At 42.6% G+C, this 17,766-nt stretch overlaps 1 protein-coding gene across 15 annotated transcripts in view; it reads left to right on the top strand.

Moving 5' to 3' along the window:
* The window catches only part of sff (BRSK family serine/threonine-protein kinase sugar-free frosting), a 58,394-nt gene that overhangs the window by 24,883 nt on the left and 15,745 nt on the right, over nucleotides 1-17,766 (top strand). For all 15 annotated transcript variants that reach the window (XM_089468823.1, XM_089468825.1, XM_089468820.1 and 12 more), the window contains 7 exons: nucleotides 3,603-3,802; nucleotides 3,857-4,081; nucleotides 4,139-4,602; nucleotides 4,680-4,838; nucleotides 4,898-5,064; nucleotides 5,856-5,960; nucleotides 6,021-6,096. In XM_089468823.1, the coding sequence (XP_089324949.1) occupies nucleotides 3,603-3,802; nucleotides 3,857-4,081; nucleotides 4,139-4,602; nucleotides 4,680-4,838; nucleotides 4,898-5,064; nucleotides 5,856-5,960; nucleotides 6,021-6,096 (1,396 nt within the window). The remainder of the gene's footprint in view (nucleotides 1-3,602; nucleotides 3,803-3,856; nucleotides 4,082-4,138; nucleotides 4,603-4,679; nucleotides 4,839-4,897; nucleotides 5,065-5,855; nucleotides 5,961-6,020; nucleotides 6,097-17,766) is intronic.

Raw genomic sequence — 17,766 nt, 5'->3', positions numbered from 1 at the left:
GATTTTGTCGTGCAATATTTTCACTGCTTGAGCCTCAAGAGACTGAGCCGAGCAAATGTTGTGTAGTCTCCTCAGCGCATTTTTTCGTCGGTGAAAAAATTTGTTCTAAATGTCTAGTCTATGTGTTCTTTGGTTAGTGCTTAGCTTTAAAGATGTAGCAGATATAAATTTAGTACTGATTTTCTATATTGTTTTTAGTCTTTAAAAAATAACGGGGCAAGTTATCGATATTTGAAGCAACACTCGATATGCGCGTGCCATACATGGAGATCCGACACAAAATTTCAAGTCTTTAGCAATGCTGCCAGAATCTACCAAGCGAAAATTGCTAGATTTGGAGAACAAAGTTGCCAAAAATTGCTAAATTTTTTTTATAAATTGCTAAAAAAAATTGCTAAACCCAATATTTTAATTTATAACAACTCTGGTCGAGACTGCTCGACTAGGAGATACCCTGAACCCTCTAATCTGATATTTTAATCAGTCTGCACTTCTTTTCGACACACATACATACACACGCATGTATTAGAACGCGCTCTGCTAACTGCGCAGTAGGCAGCGACTGCGCTTGGGCAGCGCTGCAGTGTGCGCAAAATTATAAGGATTTATTTTTTGAATAATTTAATTTCTAGATGTACAATCTTACTGAAACTTTCAGAGCGTAATCATATGGTGAAAATGTATGTACATTCCAAAGCACAAGTCTCTAGTACTTGAAATCAGTGCTGCCAGAATATGCCAAGCAAAAATTGCCAGATTCGGGGGAAAAAGTTGCCAAAAATTGCTAAAATTTGTTTAAAAATTGCAAAAAAAAAAAAAATTGCTAAACCTATTATTTTAATTTATAACAAGATCAGATATACAAAAATAAAAATCAAAATGTAAAACTCTCAAATTAATAAGGAACATTGTCTTAAATTATATACTATTATATATTTACATTTAACTACAAAATACTTAAAATACTATCTAGCTCATAATATTCTTCACATAAATCGGTGTACTTCTTATTGTCAGTAATTTGGGTCAAGTACTCATATGGTAGAGAATAATTATGGCAACATTTTCCGTGTCTTTGTAGTCCATATCTGTTAAAATGATCGAAGTTTAATTTTTTTTTGCACACTTATGTCAGTGGACTCGTCCAACAGAGGACTAAAAGTTGAGTTTCCGATGTCGGTTCGCAAGTCGTCCATTAAATGCACTGCGAGTACATTTTTAATAATGTAGGTGCATTTTGTTCGACCTAATTTGATATTTGCAGCAGCTTTGCAAGCTGAAACTGCTCCACACATAACTTTGAAAAGTGATCACTTGTTGCAATCGCCGTGTATTTATGGATATGTAGGCACAAAGCTGCTTACTGTTCGTCCGTTTTGGTCGACGTACGAACAAAAGGCAACTTATTTTTTTGAGTAACTGCGCCCATCATAGCCATATTTTTTTTGGAGGCACCGTGCTGGCGGATGTCAAAAAGCTTTGCGCCAATTGAGAATTTGTAATATGCACAATAAGCTCGCGTTGAATCGGTGATATCCTTACGAATCCATAGCTTAAATTCGTCATCCTGCAACCAGGCATCTCGAAAATGTTGTTTATAAATTTTCGACATCTTGTTTCAATCACCGTCACTTTTCAAATGTAAAGCGTAATCGTTGTATATGTCATCGAACCACTGAGTCAAATCACTGACCAGAGAGCACATAGACTAGACATGTAGAACAAACTTTTTCAACACCGAAAAAATGCGCTGAACGGACCGGACAACTTCGTATTTGGTCGGCTCGGTCTTCTGAGGCTCAAGCAGTGAAAATAAGGAAAGACAAAATCAGTGTGCTGCGACTGCTGCCACGAAATGCACGCATTACTAAATGAAGCACGGCTATGCGCTCTTTTTCCCTTACTCACTCTCTCCCTCTCTTTATGGTCTCTCTCTATGGTCTCTCGAATAGCAGCAGTGAAGGGTAAAGCGTTCGCCATATTCATACAAAATGTTAGCGTTTTCATGATTATTTCTAAGAAGGGTATGAAATCGTTGGTGCTCATAAAAATATGATTTTGCGACGGGCATGCACACACAAACTCCTTGCTACATGTACTATGAGCATTTATATGTCTGTGTGCGAAGCTCTTGCCGCCTGTAGCAATTTTACAATTCAGCATTTGCATTTGGTCGATCATGTGAAGTGCTCACATACATATATATGTATGTATGTATATATATAAACTCGATATACGCGCTGTAAATACGGACATTTTAAACAAAATTTGAAGTCTCTAGTTCTTATATCTTCTGAAATCGACGCGTTCATACATACGGACAGCCGGACAGACAGACGGACAGGGCCAAATCGACTCAGCTCGTCGCCCTGGGTATAAATATTGAGTAGTTTTTATACCCTGAACCCATTTTCAATGGGAAATCAGGGTATAATGGTTTTGTTGAAATGTATGTAACAGGCAGAAGAAGGCGTAACACGAATTCAATGTTGCAATTTCAAGGGTCTGTATTTTTATACCCTTAACCCATTTTCAATGGGAAATCAGGGTATAATGGTTTTGTTGAAATGTATGTAACAGGCAGAAGAAGGCGTGGCAGACCCCATAAAGTATATACATATATTCTTGATCAGAGCGACGAGATGAGTCGATTTGGTCCTGTCCGTCTGTCTGTCCGTTCGTCCGTTTGTCCGTATGTATGAACGCGTCTATTTCAGATGATATAAGAACTGGTGATACAGCGCTAATATCGACCTTTATCACCAAAAATCGATAACTCATCCCGTTATTTTTTACCGATAAAAAACCGTACCAAAAATTAGTTTTCAAATTATATCTGGTACATCTTTAACGCTAGAGTCTCCAAGTTTTAAATGTATACTTATATTTTATTCAATTTCCGTATGTATGAACGCGTCTATTTCAGATGATATAAGAACTGGTGATACAGCGCTAATATCGACCTTTATCACCAAAAATCGATAACTCATCCCGTTATTTTTTACCGATAAAAAACCGTACCAAAAATTAGTTTTCAAATTATATCTGCTACATCTTTAACGCTAGAGTCTCCAAGTTTTAAATGTATACTTATATTTTATTCAATTTCCACCCCCTCACCCACACATTTGTAAAAGGCATATTTCAAATACTAGAGACTTGTGCTTTGGCAAATGCATGCACATCTATGTTATAACCATAATCTGAAAGTTTTATGAAGAAAGTACGTCCACAAAAAGTTATTAAACAATTAAGTGCTCATAGTAAACGTACACTGCAGCCAATGCGTGTTTATGCGTGGATGCTTGTGTGTGTGCATGTATGTGTGTGTATATGTGTGTGTGTATATGTGTGTGTGTATGCGTGTGTAAGTGTGCGTGTTTCTAGTTTAAGCAGAAAGACGCTAAAAATAATTGAAATAGCTTTTGCTCGAAGGGTTCAAGGGATCTCGTAGTCGATCAGTCTTGACTATAGCTTTCTTACTTGTTCTAAATATCTGGGCTAATAAATAGGATTTAGGTCTAGTGATTAATTTACCGCTATAATTCTTATTTATATATAATGTACAACTTATTTATTATTTCCATACATATGTAATTTAGTTAGCCGAAATAAATCGTCATGTCTGGGTTACGGCTGGTGGTAAAGGTGAGTTGGAACTGGAATTGCCCATGATGGAGGTGGTGCAAACACATGTTATACCTACTGCCACTGCTGTAGATCCTGATGTTTTAAATGCTATATGCTCCCTGGGATGCTTTAAGGAAAAGGAAAAACTTTTACAAGAACTGTTGAGCGCCAGGTGCTGAATAATTCATCGTACATGAAAATCCGATTAATATCTCTTTACTTACAGCCATAATACTGAGAAGGTAATTTATTTTCTGCTCCTTGAACGAAAGCGACGCCGCCCGGCCCTTGAAGATGATGAAGAAATAAATCAGAAATCACGCAATGAACTGGATACAGTGGATCCACCCCGGAAAAGATTAGATAAATGTCGTATTAATGGTACAAATGCGCCGAGCTACGGTCAAATTTCTGAAGGCTCTCCACTTACGCCTCGACGACAGGCCTTTAAGTAATTTTCCTTTAACTCGTTCATTACTGTTGACTGACTTTTAAAGTTATTAAATAGTTTTAGATCGTACAGTAGTACACGCAATCATCAAAGGCGCTCTCCTACAACGGTGTCTACGTCAGTACGCAGCTCATCATACCACAGTCCAACTCGATGTAATTCACCAATAAGCTTAACGCAGCAACAAGCTAATGCTATATCGCGACCTACCTCTCCTGCCGCTGGTTCACGACATTCAACTTATAGTGATAGAGATCGTTCTGGATCGGGGCATCATACGGCGGTCAGCCGAACGCCGTCTCATAATTCACAGAAAAGCATTGAAGGAGATGTCGTAGTCGTTAGAGAGCCGCATTTGGAGCGCCGTGATTCAACACGTCATGCTCAAGAACGCAGTGGTAGCGGTTCTCCCTGGGACCGTAGCGAATTGCCTAGCAATCTGGGTGATTCGTGCGGGAATTCCGCTGCAGCTATACCTACCGTGCATAATCGAACAAATTCTGGTTCAACAATTTCTATTGGTATGATTAAAACCAAATTTTCTCCGTATTTTTTCTTTTTATAGAATGCAAATCAATTTTATTCATTTATTATACAGTTGTGAATCAAAATGTTCTACCGCTGACTAATAATAGCAATCCAGGCAACCCTGGCCCACCCTGCAATACGCCTGGAGGACAACTTTGGAAAACGAGACTTACTAATATAAAAAACAGCTTTCTTGGTAGTCCGCGTTTTCATCGAAGGAAAATGCAGGGTATTTTTAATTTATATACAGGTTTAGCTTTTCTACTGATCGATCTGTCCATTTTTCAGTCTCCGCTGACGAGGTACACTTAACACCGGAGTCTTCACCAGAGCTTACTAAACGTTCTTGGTTTGGTAACCTAATAACTACTGAGAAAGATGAGACATTTACCATATTGGTAAAAGGCAAACCTATTGCCACAGTCAAGGCACATTTGATACATGCATTTTTATCCGTAAGATTCCAATGAATTAAATACTTAAAAACTTTTATAATTTCAAGGGTTCAAGGGATCTCGTAATCCAGTAGATTCGCCTAGAGCTTTATTACTTCTTTTTGAGGGGGAAAATAATATTTCTAAGCTTGCACTTTTTCAGTTTTAAACACACAAAGCTGCTTATACATAAAATCGCATATCATTCGGTATCAAGGTATACCCTGAACCCATTGAAAATGGGAAATCAGGGTATAATGGTTTTGTTGAAATGTATGTAACAGGCAGAAGGAGGCGTGGCAGACCCCACAAAGTATATATATTCTTGATCAGAGCGACGAACTGAGTCGATTTGGCCCTGTCTGTCTGTCCGTCCGTGTATCTCAGATCTCAGAAGATATAAGAGCTAGAGACTTGAAATTTCACCCTCACCCTTGTAAAACGCGTATTTCAAATACTAGAAACTTATGCTTTGGCAAATGCATGCATATCCATGTTGTAATCATAATCTGAAGTTTCATGAAAAAAGTACATCCACAAAAAAAGTAATCGAACAATTAAGTTGTAAGTAGTAAGCAACCACAGCAGCCAATGCGTGTTTATGTGTGCGTGCGTATGTCTGTGTGTGTGTGTGTGCATGTGAGTGTGTGCGTGCATGTGCGAATATTAATTGAATTATCAGTTGCTCGAAGGGTTCAGAGGATCTCGTAGTCGAGCAGTCTCGACTAGAGCTTTCTTACTTGTTTAAAATAAAAACGTCTTAATTGGGGTTTGTTTATGTATTTTATTCTACTTATATTTCAATTTTACAGATGACAGAGTTATCTCATAGTGTAGTATCACCCACATCATTCCGTGTGGAGTACAAGCGCAACGGCAATGGCTCTGTTATGTTTCAAAGGCATGTTAAATTTCAGGTATGCATTCCCTAATTAAAAGTCGCTTAATGCACGCTTAATAAATTTGCTTTGCAATAGGTTGACATCAGTCCCATATGCAAGCAAGGCGACATAGCGGATATGCTATTCGCCTTAACATTTACACTGCTATCAGGTAAGTAATAAAAGTTTATAAACGCCTAAGGACAAGAAGAATGCACATCTGCCAATGAAGGAAAAAAATATTTTTTTTTATTTGAAATATTTTTCCTTACCTTTACGTAGACTATATTGATCATATTGTAAACAAATTTCAATCAATTCCATTAAATTTAAATTCCCTAAAATTTGTTGGCTGCGGACGCGCAAAGAGTGTTGTGTTCCCCGTGTTATAGCATGTTCACGATAAATATTTTTGTTTTATCGAAAACTAGTTATAAAATGATAGCTCCAGCATATACAGTATGTCCATTAATTGTTTGCAAAACAAAACAAGTAAGAACGTTGCAGTCGGCCGTTACCGACTGCGGAATACTCATTCACAAGCCATCAAAAATTTAGTAGTTAAGTTTCGCTCTAATACTGTAGAAAATACAGTTTTTTCCGATTTGCCACGCTCCTACTGGGCGTAGACACCTCATTCTTGGTTAGTTCTTAGATCAGGATAACGGTACCGTAACTGCAAAGTTTAAATGATTACCCTCAAAAAATGTGAAAATTACAGGGTATTTTTCGATATGTCACGCCTCTAAAGAGGCGTAAAAATTATTTTTGGGTAATCGATAGAGGAGGTAACTTAACTATCTAAATTTGAAGCTTCTAGCTCTTAAACTGTAGGAGATATAAACTTTTGCGGCTTGCCACGCCCCCTATGGCCGCACATATATCTACCATAGCTCGTTGGACTTGGGGGGTCAACCCGCTTATATACATATACCAAATTTCAGGTCTCTAGCATCAATAGTGTCCAAAATAACATAATTTAGCACTTTATAAATCGGAGATATACACGAGTATGTGTTTCAAATTTCTCTAGCTTCAATAGCGCCAAAATAGATTGCGTTCATACGGACAGACGGACAGACGGACGGACGGACAGCAAGACGGACATTGCACAAAACCAATATACTAATTCACTTTCGTGAGTGAGTATAATAATTCACTTTCGTGAATGAGTAAAATAATTCACTTTCGTGAATGAGTATAATAATTCACTTTCGTTAATAAGTATAAAAATCGTCCAAATTCAACTTTAACATATTTTATTAGGAAAGGCACTTTTACTCAGAATTTTTTATTTATCATTACTTTTGTTTTATATGTTCTTAAAGAAAATGAATAACAAAATAATAAGAATAGCAACGAAAACATAATGTTTTTGGCGTGGAGGGCTGTTTTTGGTTTCCGCCAAAACTTTTCCAGGGCCAGCATTATAAAACAACATTATCTTTGTCTCGTCGCAAAAGATAACATTATTCCAATAGTTAGAAGGACAGTTAATATGATGTCCTGCGAAGGTCAGACGTTTCTCAATACTTACAGCAGACAGCAACTGTTTCTTGCTTGCCACATTTGAGGCATATTTGTGTAAATTGAAAACCTTTCTCACAGTCCGTCACCAACTCCCGGAGACTTGTGTGTGGCTTGTTTTCCACTGTCTTAAGTATTTGAGAACAATCTCGTCGAGAGAGCTTTGCTAGTCTACCTTTAGAGCTGTTTAGTAACAGTCTATTTTCTTTTTCTGCTCGATTTATAATATTATAAACTGTTCTAAGCTTAATATTAAACATTTTAGCTAACTCCTTGATGTTTTTTTCTTTGATATAATTAAAATACACTAATTGTATCAAATTGTCATCGGTGCGGCCTGGTAAACACCAGGCATTTCGAAAATTCAAATTTTATGAAAAATAGTAGTGATCCCACGACTTTATTAAAACGAATGAATTCGCGGAAGACTTGAAAATAGACGCCGCGAGCCGCATTTGATTTTGATGCCCCGTTAGCTTTTTCCCGTCTTCTTTCAACTAATGTGCGTTTTGCAAAGAATTAATGGACAGCCGATAGTTGCTGTTTTTTTTATACCCTGAACCCATTTTCAATGGGAAATCAGGGTATTATGGTTTTGTTAAATGTATGTAACAGGCAGAAGGAGGCGTGGCAGACCCCATAAAGTATATATATTCTTGATCAGGGCGACGAGCTGAGATTTAGCACTGTCCGTCTGTCCTTCCGTCAGTCTGTCCGTATGTTTGAACGCGTCGATCTCAGAAGATATAAGAGCTAGAGACTTGAAGACTTTTTTCCTAGGTCCGTGTATAGCACCCGCAAATTGAGGTTTGCTTTAAATATCAATAAATTGTCCAGTTATTTTTTTATCGATTAAAAACATTATCGAAAACCAGTAATAAATTTATATCTCCTACATCTTTAAAGCTCGGCAAATACATGTATATCCATGTTATAATCATAATTTGAAAGTTTCATGAAGAAAGTACATCCACAAGAAAAGTTGTTGAAGTTGCTATAGTGAGCCACCACTCATTCGCTCGACTCTGCGGAGCTCCATCATCACTGTGGCCGCGAAGGTGCTTGTTAGTTCCCAAGCTTCCTCCGATTCCAGCATGGCGTTGACTATGTTGTCCGCTCTGATGGAGCGGCCCACTGCCTCTTCCAGACGACGCCTCTCCTCCAGGAACCGTCCACATTCGAAAAGAATGTGGTTGGCGTCTTCCACATGCCCTCACTCGCACCAGGGGCACTCGTCAGATTCCTCGTGGCCAAAGCGCTTCAAATAGCTCCGAAAGCATCCATGTCCAGAGAGGATCTGCGTAAGGTAGACCGTGTTTGCGGTTGACCCATGGTTCAAGCTCCGGGATGAGCTTGTGCGTCCACCGCCCTTTAGCTGAGCTATTCCACTTTCTTTGCCATCGTGCAATGCTGTTCGCTCTGATAGCGTTGAGTCGTGCAGGCGCGTGCGAATTCCGCTCTACGGCTTCGGCGACCAAGTACTCCAGAGGTACCATACCAGCTATGACGAGCGCCGCGTCATCGGAGATAGTCCTGAAGCGCAGCTGACTCTGATTGCGCTCAGTCTGCAGATCGGCTGTAGCTCGGCGCTGCCATCGCTCTTGCCCATATTGGCGCAGCATAGAGGATGACGGACCTAATGACGCTCATTAGAAGGAGACGTCGTTGCTGTTTAGGTCCCCGCGTGTTAAGCATAATTCTCGAGAGAGCTCTACAAGAATCAGCTGCCTTTTTATGCACATACTCTAAGTGCTCGCGGAAAATTAATCTTGTGTCTATCATGACACCAATATACTTTACCGCCCTCTTTGACACAATGGTGGCGCTGTCGATCTTTATATTGGCAGTCTCCACTCTTTTGCGACTGCTGACTAGGACAGCTTCAGTTTTGTATGCCGCTAGCTCGAGCCCAGCTCCAGTCAACCAGCTTCGTATGCGATTGATACTTTCGCTGCACATATCCTCTGTATCTTTAGGCTTCTTGCCTATGGCGACGACGGCCACATCATCGGCAAAGCCAATGATGTGCGCACCTGCTGGTAGTTCCAAGCGCAGTACGCCGTCGTACATGATATTCCATAGGAGAGGCCCCAGCACTGAGCCTTGGGGTACACCAGCTGACACTGTATGAGTTTGGGGACCCTCACTTTTATTGTATACCAGTGTTCTTCCTCTGAAGTAACTCTTTATTGTTTCTTTAAGATATTTAGGGATATTATATTGTGACAGCGCATTCAGTATCATATCCCAACTAGCTGTATTGAAGGCATTCTTTACGTCCAGGGTCGCAATAATGCAGTACTGCTTCGTCCCATGCTTCCATCTTGTGCCATGGATGGCGGAAGTGGCCAGACCAACAACTTTGTTTAGCGCATCCGTTGTTGACCGGGCCTTCCGGAATCCAAATTGATTTGGTGACAGGCCTCCGGCGCTAGTAATCGCAGTCTCCAGTCTAGAGCAGATCAATTTCTCAAACACCTTTCCCATGGTGACAGATAAGAGACAGATCGGTCTGTATGAAGATGACTCATCTGGTGGTTTGGCAGCCTTGGGTAGCAACACCAGGTTCTGGGCTTTCCATTTTGCCGGGAACGTCTCTTGAATTAGACATTCGTTGAATAATTCAGCGAACGTACTAGGGTGCAAGGCAAGGGCTAGCTTTAGCGCCCGATTTGGGATCCCGTCCGGCCCTGGAGCAGTGTTGGTTCTAATACCCCGGAGAGTTACTGTGATTTCTTCCTCTGTGACTAAAACAATTTCAGTGCTCGTTGAGCCCTGGTCAGCAGACTCGGACCCAGGGGCGTGAATGGAGCTTAAACGTTCTGGAAAGAGCGTTTCCACAATCGATTTAAGCTCCAGCCGATCCGTAGGCTGCACCTGTCCACCTGCGTATAGTCTTTTAACTACTGCCCTGGGTCATATTCGGCTGAGTCGCACAACTGTAAAAAGCATTCTCTTTTGCTTGCCCGAATGGCCCTCTTCAGTTTTCTTCTAGCTGCCTGGTAAGCTAATTGTTTCTCAAAAAACGTAGACCTACCGCGAGCCCGTTGGTAGCTTCTTCTCGCCTGGATGCATTTGCGACGAATGTCACCTATTTGTGCATACCACCAATACGGAGGCTCTTGTTGTCGCGTGAACTGCTTGCGGCGTAACATGTTGCTATTGCAGGCACTCTGTATTTGGGCTACCATTTGGCATGCTCTGGCCTCAGCATTACCAGTTGTACCCAGAGACTGAATGGCCTCTGAAAAGACCGCGGGGTCAAAAGTATCTAGCCGATACGACTCCCTCCACAAGGTTGACGCCCTGGCAGGTGGCTCACCTATTGTGAATAGAAGTGCCGTATGATCGCTGCCCGTATAGCTATCGCAATGGCTCCATGTTGCTCTCCGAAAGAGGGATGAAGTGACAAAAGTAATGTCGATAACAGATCCGTATCCCGCTCGACTGAAGGTGTACTCGTGGCCAGTGTTGAGCAGTGCAACATCTAGTGTCGCGAATATCTCCAGTAGGATACGACCTCTGGCGTTTGTTGTGAGACTACCCCATTCTAACGCCCAGGAGTTAAAATCTCCAGCTATAATGGCCTTCCGACCCTTAGCATCCTCGGCAAGCTCATCGAGCACCGTCGTGAATTCACTGAGCTGCATGCTGGGGGCCAGATAGCAACTGTAAAGCCATAAGTTACCATATCGGCCGCGTACGAACCCATTGAATGACTTAACATTCGAAAGTACGTTCGTTGTGTTGCCGCATACCCACAACGCAGCTTTGCCATTAACGTCTATTGACCATGTCCTAGGGCAGCTGGTTATACAGTGGTGGGGCTCACTGAGAAAAGCTACGTCTATACATTTTTCCCTAATGGTCTGCTCTAGAAGATCTTGTTAAGCTGCAAGAACCTTAACATTTCATTTTACGATCAGCTTCACGGTAGGATGGGCACTTGAAGCTGCCTGCTGAATGGCCCGTCTGCTTTTCACCTTTCCGGATGCAGAGGCTACATTTTGGTGGCTTAGTGCATGCTTTTGCACTGTGACCCATCTCTCCACACCTGAAACAGGCGCCCTTTAGGTCACAGTCGCTGCGACAGTTTGCTGCCATATGACAGTAATCGAGGCACTTGAAACAGCGTTTAGGCTGTTCCACGGCTCGGATACGGCATACTACCCATCCTATTCTAATTTTGGACAGCTCGAGCTTTCCCAATTGGAAGAGCAACCGTAGCTTTTTGCTGTCCACCAAAAGCTGGCCGAAGCGATTTGATAGCCTCAATGGGGAGTGAGCTATCCTTCAACTCCACCCTAATTGCCTCCAAGATCTCCTCTTTGCTTGCTAACTCATCTAGGTCCCGAATCTCAATTTGAGCCGATTCGGTATGTGTTTTAACTACCGCTCGGTCACCCAAAGCTTTGCCTACAGCTTCGTGCAGAGCCTCAGCGCTATGCTCCGGCTTCCTACTAAGTTGCAACAAGAGGTCCCCCTTAGGTGTCTTCCTAATGCCTTGGACGTCGCCGCTCAGAAGCTTCAAATTTGGGTCGCTCTTCACTACGCGAAGCATGTCCGCATAGCTGCAACCACCTACACCTGAAACCTGTGTGCGTGTATGTATATGTGTATGTGTGTGTAAGCGTGTGTGTGCGTGTGGGTGTGTGTGTGGGTGTGTGTGTGCGAAAAGTTGTTGAAATAGCTATTGCTCGAAGGGTTCAGGGGATCTCGTAGTCGACCAGTCTCGACTAGAGCTTTTTTACTTGTTTTATATTCGTTTATTTTCAACTTTATTTATATAATACAATATGTGTTTAGGTGGCTAAGGGTAGCGTACCATGCTTGCGGGACTGCCGTAAATCATTAATTCGCAAGCACTTTAAACTCCGTTAGCCTGGAACAGCTCGCCTTCGCTCGATTCTGCGAAGCTCCATCATAATTGTGACCGCGAAGGTGCTTATAAGTTCCCAAGCTGCCTCCGAATCCAGCATAACGGTGACCATGTTGTCCGCTCTAAGGGAGCGACCCACTGCCTCTCCTCTGGGAAGCGTCCACATTCGAATAAGACGTCCTCCACCAGACCTCATCCGCACAAAGAGCGTTCGTTGGTTTCTTCGTGGCCAAAGCGCTTTAAGTAACTCCGAAAGCACCTATGTCCCGAAAGAATCTGCGAAAGATAAAAATTAACCTCGCCGTGTTTGCAGTTTACCCATGGCTCAAGCTCCGGGATGAGAGTATGTGTCCACCGCCCTTTAGTTGAGCTGCTCCACCTTGCAATGTAATGATATCGTTGCGTCGTAGAGGCTCGTGTGCATTCCATTCCACGGCTTCGGCGACTAAGTCCTCAGCATAACCAATTGTGCCCAGAGACTGAATGGCCTCTGAAAAGGCCGCGGGATCAAAAGTATCCAGCCGATACGATTTCCTCCACAAAGTTAGTGAGCAGCTGATTGTCATCTGCAATTTCCAGCACTACTAACAGCTGTTAGAGTGAATGCACCTGATTTTTTATTATTTGCACAAATGTGACGCCTAATATGACAAATCTTTTGGCGCTTAAAAAGAAAGGGAAAGAGGAAAGCCCTGACGTTAAAAACAGTGACGCTATTGCCCCCCTCTCTTGCACTACCGGATTGTACCACTGGGGTACTCCGCGAGACCGCCGCGAAGTAAGTCTTTGATAGTTTTTGCCGTCGCTGGGTGCGTCGCGCCCAGTTCTTTCCACTACAGTTCTTTCCACAGGGAAAAAAACAGATCAAGCTATTGTCCACGATGGATCACGATGACGTCGACCGTACTCCACGAAAACGCAACTCGAACTCTGTGTGTGTGTATGCGTGTGTGTGTATGATTGCCTGTCTGTTGTGTATGCGTGTGTGTCTATGTGCCTGTGTGTGCGTGCCGTGCTTTTTATAACCCTAACCCATTTTCAATGGGAAATCATGGTATAATGGTTTTGTTGAAATGTATGTAACAGGCAGAAGGAGGCGTGGCAGACCCCACAAGTATATATATCCTGATCAGGGCGACGAGCTGAGTTGATTTGGCCCTGTCCGTCTGTCTGTCCGTCTGTCCGTCTGTCCGTCCGTCCGTCTGTCCGTATGTATGAACGCGTCGATTTCAGAAGATATAAGAGCTAGAGACTTCAAATTTTTTTTAGAATGTCCGTAATTACAGCGCGCATATCAAGTTTATCATTAAAATCGATAACTCATCCCGATCTTTTTTTACCGATAAAAAACCTTATCGAAAACCAGTTATAAAATTATGTCTCTACACCTTTATTGCTAGAGTCTCCAAATTTTTAATGTATGCTTACATGCAATTTATACAATTTCGGTTTTTGTTAAAATTAGCCCCCCACCTCTAAATTCACCCCCTCACCCTCATTTTTGTAAAAAGCGTATTTCAAATACTAGAGACTTTGCTTTGGCAATTACATGCATATTCATGTTATAATCATAATCTGAAAGTTTCATGAAGATCGTACGTCCATAAAAAAGTTATTAAACTATTAAGTTCTCATAGTAAGCGCACACTGCAGCCCATGCGTGTTTATGCGTGGGTGCTTGTGTGGGTATGTGTTTGTGTATGTGTTATGCGTGTGTGTGTGTGTATGTGTGTCTGTATGCGTATGTGTGCCTGTGTGTGCGTACGTGCCTGTGTGTGTGTGCGTGTTTCTTGTGTAAGCTGAAAGACGCGAAAAATTATTGAAATATCTATTGCTCCAAGGGTTCAGGGGATTTCGTAGTCGAGCAGTCTCGACTAGAGCTTTCTTACTTGTTTTATATTCGTTTATTGACAATATTATTATACTACAAGTTGCAAGTTGAGTGGTGGCTCGGATAACCCGCGATACTTGCGGGACGGCCGTAAAGCATTGCTTCGCAAGCACTATGCGTTACCTTAGCCTGGTACAGCTCGTCTTCTATTCGCTCGACTCTGCGGAGCTCATCACTGTGGCCGCGAAAGTGCTTGTTAGGTCCCAAGCTTCTTCCGATTCCAGCATGGCGTTGACTATGTTGTCCGCTCTGATGGAGCGGCCCACTGCCTCTTCCAGACGACGCCTCTCCTCCAGGAACCGTCCACATTCGAAAAGAATGTGGTTGGCGTCTTCCACATGCCCTCACTCGCACCAGGGGCACTCGTCAGATTCCTCGTGGCCAAAGCGCTTCAAATAGCTCCGAAAGCATCCATGTCCAGAGAGGATCTGCGTAAGGTAGAAGTTTACCTCGCCGTGTTTGCGGTTGACCCATGGTTCAAGCTCCGGGATGAGCTGGTGCGTCTACCGCCCTTTAGCTGAGCTATTCCACTTCCTTTGCCATCGTGCCGGCTGTAGCTCGGCGTTGCCATCGCTCTTTACCATATTATCGCAGCATAGAGAATGACAGACTTAATGACTCTCATGAGAAGAAGACGTCGTTGCTGTTTAGGTCCCCGCGTGTTAAGCATAATTCTTGAAAGAGATCTACAAGAATCAGCTGCCTTTTTATGCACATACTCTAAGTGCTCGCGGAAAGTTAATCTTGTGACTAACATGACGCCAAGATACTTAATCGCCCTCTTTGACGCGAAGGTGACGCTGCCTATCTTTATATTGGCAGTCTCCACTTTTCTTGCGACTGCTTACTAGGACGACTTCCGTCTTGTGCGCCGCAAGTACGAGCCCAGCTCCTGTCTTTTTTTTTTTCTTCTTTACGGATGCAGAGGCTACATTTTGGTGGCTTAGTTCATGCTTTTGCACTGTGACCCATCTCTCCCCATCTGAAACAGGCGCCCGTTAAGTCATAGTCGCTGCCGCAGTTTTTCTGCCATATGACCGTAATCAAGGCACTTGAAACAGCGTTTAGGCTGATCCACGGCGCGGATACGGCATACAGCACATCCAATTCTGATTTTGGACAGCTCAAGCAGAGTTTTAGCTTTTCCAATTGGAAGAGCAACTGTAGATCTTTGCTGTCCACCAAAAGCCGGTCGAAGCGACATGATAGCCTCAATGGGGAGTGAGCTATCCTTCAACTCCGCCCTAATTGACTCCAAGATCTCCTCTTTGCTCGCTAACTCATCTAGGTTACGAATCTCAATTTGAGCCGATTCGGTAAGTGTTTTAACTACCGCTCGGTCATCCAAGGCCTTGCCTACAGCTTCGTGAAGGGCCTCAGCACACTATGCTCCGGCTTTCTGCTCAGTTGCAACACAAGGTCCCCCTTAGTCTTCCTAATGCCTTGAACGTCGCCGCTCAGATGCTTTAAATTTGGGTCGGTCTTGACTACACGAAGCATGTCCGCATAGCTGCAACCACCCACGCCTGAAATCGCGATTGCGTCACTTCTGGGTCGTTTTTGCATGGGCTTGCGTCCTTTAACGACTGTCCAGCTGTTCGGGTTTGTCTGTCGACCTGCCTGATTTGAGCTGTAGCCCGTAGAGCAATTGGTTCTTTTGGGTTCGCTGCGCCTTTATTGGGCCTCGGCTTTTTTGAGAGTGTTTTCCCTGATCGGTGGCAACTTCCCTCGACAGCTTGGGCGTATTGATACCTGAGATCGTGCTAGTGCTCGCTTTCTCCACTACTTTCTGGAGCGGCATGGTCTGCACCTCGCAGTTTTTAACCGTGGTCGGTTGCAGAGCTTTTCGGCCGTCTTATGGAGATTGACCAGCCTAGCCAGCTCTCTCTCTCATTAGGGCATTAATATGCCGCTGACCCCCAAATAAGGCAGTCAAGCCCTCTAGCGTAACTCCTATTTGGGCTAACGCTTCTTTTAGTGAGTTGGGTGCCTGGCATTCAGCCACTGTGGACTGATTAAAGGTCGACGGCTGCGGCAGCGCCCTCTGTTGTTGCTGCGGTGATCGCTGCAACGAGGAACTACGCGCGAAAGCTTGCAGCTCGTTCTCCATCCTGGCATCCATTTTTTGCTCCGGAATCAGAGTCTGCATCTATGATCGTTATGAACATAGAGAAAAAGTTTTCCCACTCAGTATATGTATGTTTCACTAAATTTTGGCAATTCCAAATGCGGCAAACGGGATCGATTTTCCATAATGAGCGCTGGATGAGTATTTGTAATACTTGTATTAAGCGTCGAAGAAAGCTGTTGATTTGGCCGACTTCCCAGTTCGCGCTGAAGCAAAGCATTAAATTTCAGGAAAACTGCCTCAAATCTAGCAGGCAAATCACTAGATGTGGACTCCAAATCCGATTCCTCTAAGCTAGTGTGAACCGCATCGAAATTCGACTCTAGTTTGGTGATGGAGTCCAAGAGCACGCGTAATTCACACGAATCCATATGACTTAATTTATCCACGTCCAATTCGGCATATAGATTTTCACTTCTATCGAAAGAGATTTCGTTTTAAGCTTTGAATCGATTCTAAGCTATTCATTTTATTTATTTATCACAAATTTAATCAATTATGTAATGCTAATGTACAACCTAATAGTTCCACTTATGCACATATAATTAGCTGTACATCTTATATGCAAGCCCACTGTACGTATATACATACCATATGTATATACGTGTGTGATCGAGACAACTAGACAGCTATTCAGCTGTGCAGACGCTACACAAAAGGCGCCAAACGCGATGATCAACGGGCGAAAAAAAATGATAAAGATAATCAGAATGCAAAGCCACTGCATGCAGATTATCTGAGTTTTTATTTATGTATGTGTGTGTGTGTGTCTTCTACGATTGACACAGGTTTTTAGGTTTGCGCGCTTTCTATGCAGATGCAGATGAGAAGGCGCCAACCGCGACGAACGAAACGGCAATTAAAAGAGGATGCAAAAAACTCAAGATAATGCACGCACAATTGCATACACTGCTATATGCAGTTCGAGCGAAATGTTAAATGTTTTACTAGATGTACCACAATGAAATTGTTAATTTGAATGCACTATCTTGCACGTCGGGGTCACCAAAATTTTGAAGCTGCCGAGCTTTTGCAGCAACGTTGGCTCCAATCATTTACGAAGGCACAAATAAAAGCCAATACGATCTAATTTAGCTTATTATTTATTAATTTAATGCCGCGTCTGTGGTAGCTGTTTAGGCAAACTTATTTCGATGCGAGGGTGTCAAATTTGTAGGTGTTGTGCGAATGAAGCCTACTTTTGTACAGAGTTTAAAGAATAGAAGTATGAAATTAACCGAGCAGCCTAAATTTACATATGTATGTGTGTTATGCTTTGTTATGTGCATGAGTGCACTAACAGAGAATGAGAATGACAAAAGCAAGAGATTAACTTAAGAGAAACTTATTAACTATTGAGAGCAATTATTAGCTGCTGCGCCGAACAACAGTTTTGTTTTCCTTATTATCATTATTG

The sequence above is a fragment of the Drosophila arizonae genome, chromosome 4 (genome assembly GCF_054131065.1).
Source record: "Drosophila arizonae isolate 15081-1271.41 chromosome 4, UAZ_ARI_1.0, whole genome shotgun sequence".
Classification (NCBI taxonomy): Eukaryota; Metazoa; Arthropoda; class Insecta; order Diptera; family Drosophilidae; genus Drosophila; species Drosophila arizonae.
This window is presented reverse-complemented; position numbering and strand designations above follow the sequence as displayed.